Raw genomic sequence first — 6,390 nt, forward strand, 5'->3', positions numbered from 1 at the left:
AATTTTTTTTTTTTTTTAATTTTTCAAAAGCTTTGCCAAGGAGATCCTTAATTGACAAGGATGATTAGATGGCCAACGATGAATTAGCTAAGGGATTTATACTTCCTAGTTTACCATTTTGGAGAGTAGGGCCAGACAAAACCCTTGAATATAATCGGACCGGAACAAGATTCGAACTTTTTTTTTTTTTTAATTTTTCAAAAGCTTTGCCAAGGAGATCCTTAATTGACAAGGATGATTAGATGGCCAACGATGAATTAGCTAAGGGATTTATACTTCCTAGTTTACCATTTTGGAGAGTAGGGCCGGACAAAACCCTTGAATATAATCGGACCGGAACAAGATTCGAACTGAATCAAGCGATTCTTTTTAAGTTAAATACCCGAACTGGTATCTAAATCAAGAACCGACGGGATTCGATTCATTCTCGGTTCTAGAATAAGAATTGAGTCTCCCAAATTTTAATTTTTTTTTATCTTAAATAAGTCAAAATATTTTATTTTCATAAATAAATTTGCTAACTTATTAGCTCAAACCCCCAAAATATGATTTTTCAATTTCTAATTTCCAATGAAACCCAAGTTAATTAAATTGATATAAGTTTTACCCAAACATTTTATTCTACTGTTTCTGTCATTATGAAGAAATCGAATTAGAAGCTCAACTATGCTTCTTTCATTATTATGAGCTTGTTATCTTCTTATTATTGTGATTTTAACAGTTAAACTATGAAGAATTCAACAAAGATAGGTGCAAAAGATATCACAAGATTGAATTTAGTTATTTTGTAAGAATTAAGATCGACGTGTCATAGTTGAAATAATATAGCATTGTTGTAAATATTAAAAAAAAATTATTGTATGGAACTAGAAAACTGAATTGAACCGAATCGTATGAAATCGAACCCGAACGATTTCATAATTAAATTTGAACCCAATGATTCTATTAATAAGTACTCGAAAATTCGGACAATGTCCAACCCCTTTAGGGAGCATGAGTCTTATTTGTGAAGTTGAAAGATATGACGATGGACTTTTGTGCAGATTATCGAGAATTGAACAAAGTAATCGGATCAACAATTTGTTTGGTCAATTACAAGGTGCAACGTTCTCTAAAATCAACTTCCAATTAAATTATTATCAATTAAAATAGTATTAAAGATAAAATAGAAAAAATTAAAAGTTCTTCATCATATCGTGTCAAATTCTTGTTATATCTTGTGTACTAACGTGTATAACATGTTAATAATTTGTCCATTTTGGATAAGGAAAGTTAGGCGGGGGCGATTCCACTAAACAATAACAAAATTTAAGAATTGTTAACCTGTTTAGATGCTAACAATTCTAATAGGAGAAATTATTATTTATTTTAGTATAAGGGCACTAATGCCAACCTACGCATGTCAAGGAGATCCCATGTTTCCTCTTTGCCAAATTTAGACTTGTCACTAATACTGATATAGTTACAGTGTTGAATGATATCGAATTTGATATGTATATTTGAATGAATTCATAATAATGAATTGAAACCGATGTTCGATTGGAATAATATAGTTCTCTAACAAATATTCATGTTGAGCTGAAGCAATAAATGAGATAATGAACAGTGGAGTCAGGAATGCACATAAGCAAATGGGGTTAGTAGATATCCCACAACTGTCTAAGAATAAAATCCGAAATCAAATGGAATCCAATAGCCCTTCCACTTCACAATTTGTTGGAGATTCTTTAATTCTCTTACAATGATTCATGCCCTATTCATATCTTGTATGGGAATGTCCCCTCTTTTCTCAAAGGGGCAGCCAGGAATCCCTGCCTGTCACTAATTGTATAAAATTCCCCAAAATCCATTCCTATTCATTTGGTGATATCATATTCCTTTACAATGGGAAATTGACATCTACCGATCAGACATAATTATTTAGTTGTTCGGCAAGATGCATGATGTAATACGTGTCATTATCAATTAAATATCGAAATTATAATTTACTTTGGGTTACATCTTTTAATAAGATCGAACTTCTAAAATGAAATCACTATTCTCAAATAAACACGCAAACATTTAGTAACACATTCATTACCCATCTTCTAAAAGTTGTCATTTTTATCTGGAATTATAAGTCTTAATACGATATTAGAACATGTTAAGTTCAAACGAACAATTAAATCTCATTAAGATTCAAACGAGTGCATGAATTTTAAAATTTGTATTTTCAAATGGGCTACTATCTGTTAGGGATAAATTTCACATTGATCGACTATCGAATGATAAACTCCCTTTAAAGTTTTGAGCAACTAATCAGTAAGTTAATTTTTAGGATGGAACCAAAAGTTGATTTTCAGTTGACATCTTTACTAAGTAAGTTGATTTTTAGGATGGAACCACAAGTTAAAAAGCTATGTTTTGTTCTCATTTCTTAAAACTTTTTTTTTCTTTTTAAATTCTTTTTCAACCAACTATTTTTATTAACTTTTCAATTATATATTTTATCAACTTAAAAAAAAAAAAAACCAATTAAAGATTTGATTTTTACCAAATCAAACAAGGGCTAAATATATAGTCCTAATTAGTAATTACTAAGTTAATTTAACGGGTTCAGAACTTTTTAAATGCTTATAGAAAAGCTAAATGTAAGTTTCTCAATACCTCTAGAGAGTTAAATATTTACAAGTTAATTATTTCAACATCAAACGTGGAACCAAATTTCAAATGGAAAAACCAAATTAAGATAAGAAATATGAAGATTTAACCATCATTTTCTAGCAAATATGATGCTTGCCAATTATTCCATGCTGCATTAGAATCTTTAATATTTTAGTAAATGTGGGATTTGTGGGGAGGGCGGTGGCAGATAATCATTCCAATTCTTCACGAATAAGAATATGAACACAGCCAAAAAATAAAAAATAAAAAAAATATATTATCTTTGGAATTTGGAAATCAAGATTTCAGTTGACATTCTTGCGCAAAATACCCCAGCAGCAGATTTTCATGAAGAATTATCTGAAAATGATGATGTCAAAAGTATCTCGACGCGTATTGGATTCTTTGGAGAAACTTGTGCATGAAATAGAATACTTTACGTAGAAATTCTGCTAGAGGGTGCAAATGTATCTTTTAAATTTAGAGAAAATAAATCTTAGCTGAACAAGAATCACGATAACGTTTTATAGTTTTAGTGAACAACATTTGTTGATGTCAAATTACCTAGGATATGGTTAGCATGTATATGGAAAGGTCTGAACATGTCACTTGTTGTTTAAAACTATAAATGTATGCTAGAATATTGTTCTAGCACAATGTATAGTATGAATCTCATCTATGCATAAATTGCTCACCAATTTTGAGTGGCAGTCCTATGTTCGAAGCTTATTTCTAGTGCTTCGTGGGTTCGACTTTAGTATTATGACCTAGTGGTCAAAGTTAAGCGGACGACGTAAACAAGAATATACATCTAGCAAAATTCAAATTGGGTCATTAGGTAAGTTACCTAGTTCACTATTATAGAACTTACACAATTCAATATTTAGACCCTATTTGGAATATATTTTTGGAAAAAAAAAATGTATTTTTAATTTTCAATTATACATTTTTTCAATAAAATAACATTACATGTAAATTCAAAATTTTTTCTTTATTATTTAAACATACATTCCCCGAAAAAAAAGCACAAGTTCAATATATATTTTTTCAACATTTATTTTTAATGAAGTCCAAACATGGGTTAGTCTTTCAAAAAAATTTAAAAAATTAAAAATTAAAAATTATTTTTTTCCCATACAAACAAAGGGTAATGCTATTTACCATAATTGTCCTACATGACATATATATAGCATGTAGTGATTTGATGTATTAATATGATAATTTTTTATTATCTCATATATCAAATCACTAACTTTTACATGCATGTCACTTAGGACAATTGCGATTGTGAGCATTTGCAAATTGCAATATTCCACAAACAAACCCTAAAAATGTGCTAGCGTCCTATATAAGCATTCCTTAATTATATTTAATTAAGGAATATATAGTTTTGAGATTCTATTTAATACCGAAGAAAAAAATTAATTATATATCTAAAGATTCTCCTTTCCAAACAGAGAGAAGATTTTCTCTCCATTCTCCTCCTCCAACCCAGGAATCACCTATATAAAGCCTCTCCTCTGAACCATCACTCAATCGTCGTAGACACACCCAAAACTCTCTCTACCCTTCATCAATGGCGATTCGTAGAACTTTTGTGAAGCGCCTCGTCAACTTCACCAACAGAGAATCTTCCAAACCATCAAATGCTGTCAAAGCCCACTTCCACCGTGAGTTTCTTACATCTCCAGACTCCGCCGCCACAGTTTTCTTCCGCCGCTTCCTCCAGCGCAGAGCCATCAACAACCACTCCTCTCCCACTAACTTCCCCTCCTTCCTCACTCTTCCCGTCGGTGACAAGCTTCGAGAGAAGTTGAAATCGCTGAACATACCCGGCGATAACCGCCTCCGACTTGACGGGCTGAGCCCGCCTCTACATTCGCAGGCGAAGGACGATGAGTTTGGTGTGAGTGTGAAGGATGTGAAGAGAGTTCAAAGGTTTATGCAGTTGGAGACGGTTAAGGAAAGACTGAGGAACATTCCGGCGAGTACAGTTCCGTACGGCGAGTTTGTACGGATTTGCTACGACGTGTGCGGGTGTAAAGAACTTGGGCTGGAATTTTCAAAGGCCTTAGACGAATCTGGCAACGTCATCGTTTTAGGCAACGTTGTATTCCTCAGGCCCGATCAGGTATTAATTATTAAAATCGGAATTACTTATGTTTAATGAATAGTACTGACTGCCTTCCATGTTGTACAATCCAGGTGGCAAAATCAGTGGAGACAATAATTTCCCAATCAATAGCCATGCCAAACGACCCAAGAAGGAAAGAACTGGACCAACTGGAACTGCAGAAGGCCTCGATTGACCAAAAGGCCCAATCTCTTGTTCGTGGTGAACTCTATTGTGGGCTGGGCTTTTTAGTCATCCAAACATTGGGCTTTATTAGGCTTACTTTTTGGGAACTTAGTTGGGATGTGATGGAGCCCATTTGCTTCTTTGTCACCTCTCTCCACTTTGCACTTGCCTATGCATTCTTTTTGAGAACATCAAAAGAGCCCACTTTTGAAGGCTACTTTCATCGACGGTTCAAAGCTAAGCAAAAGAAGCTTATGAAAAGTCACAACTTTGATATTGAGAAGTATCATAAGCTATGTGAAGCCTTTTACCCTAACTACTCGAAACGAAATGTTGCACAATATGGTGATCATGCACAAAGGGCACTTCTTAGTTCCATGCATGGTTGAGTTGTACATAGACAATGGGATGACTTTGAGTTAATATAAACAAGGAATGATACTGAGTTTTGTATTTGTACAGAAGGATTTAAATATGAACAGTCTTCTCGAGTTGTGATACTTAGAGATTTGCATGTAAGAATACCACGACATATTCTGATGGAGGGACATATTACATTTATGAGGCTCAAGATAAATTGCCATTCTGGAAAAGTGATTACAAAAAAATACGTATTGATTTTGAAGCTTATACGCGAGACTGTTATTCATCAAATTAATCACAAATATATTTTCTCAAGATGGGAATTAGCAATTCTTTTTTAAGAGCCCACCTTATAGGAATGAAAATCGTTTAAATAATGTTTGTGGGTCAATTTTTTGGTTCATTTGAGCATCACATTGTGGTTGTGGTTGTGGTTTGTACAAAACTAAAGGATATGATTATGTTTGGTGGACAAAACCTTTTTGGTTGGTGTATTTTCGAAGTGAATATCGTGTTGATTTTTACAAAAGAAATGACAAATAAAAAAAAAAGTACTTTCTTAAAATAAAAACCACATATTTTAGGGTAATTCAAATTCTTAATGATATTTCGTTTATTAGCATCATATTTTAACGTATTAAACAAATAAATTTTAAATAATATGATTTATACTAAAAAAGTATTGTCCAATGAAAATTTGACTAAAATATTTTACGTTTACAGCTTTTACATAATAAACAAATAATATTTAGTCAAATAATAATGCAGTATATATAATTAATGAAATTAAATCATTTTCTAGTTATCTCGCCAAACAGTTAATTTTATTTTTTTTATTTTTTTTTACAACCAAACAATCTTCAACTTTTTATAATTGCTACTTTCAATTTCAAAAAAAGTTTTACCGATAAATACTTCACTGATAAAAGTTCAACTCACAATAATCGTGCCAAGTGGGCCTATTCATTTCAATTGGGCTTCTGGTTACACAATGCATGACAGAGAGTGCTTCTGGTCCCAACCACCACCAACTAGCAAGTGGTAACAAAGTGCTAACAAATGTTTGGACAATCAGATAAGTATTT

General features: G+C 32.4%; 1 protein-coding gene across 1 annotated transcript; it reads left to right on the forward strand.

Moving 5' to 3' along the window:
• The first annotated feature begins 4,090 nt into the window (after nt 1-4,090).
• LOC111397297 (calcium uniporter protein 4, mitochondrial-like) lies at nt 4,091-5,446 on the forward strand. The gene is made up of 2 exons (XM_023024143.1): nt 4,091-4,774; nt 4,849-5,446. Exons 1-2 carry the CDS (start codon nt 4,220-4,222, stop codon nt 5,329-5,331), a joined length of 1,038 nt encoding a protein of 345 aa, XP_022879911.1. The 5' UTR covers nt 4,091-4,219; the 3' UTR covers nt 5,332-5,446.
• Nucleotides 5,447-6,390: the final 944 nt, after the last annotated feature.

The sequence above is a fragment of the Olea europaea genome, chromosome 7 (assembly GCF_002742605.1).
Source record: "Olea europaea var. sylvestris chromosome 7, O_europaea_v1, whole genome shotgun sequence".
NCBI lineage: Eukaryota > Viridiplantae > Streptophyta > Magnoliopsida > Lamiales > Oleaceae > Olea > Olea europaea.

Coding starts and splice junctions, on each gene's coding strand:
- LOC111397297 (XM_023024143.1), top strand. CDS start 4,220: ATGGCGATTCGTAGAACTTTTGTGAAGCGCCTCGTCAACTTCACCAAC. Junction 4,775..4,848: donor TATTCCTCAGGCCCGATCAG/GTATTAATTATT, acceptor TGTACAATCCAG/GTGGCAAAATCAGTGGAGAC.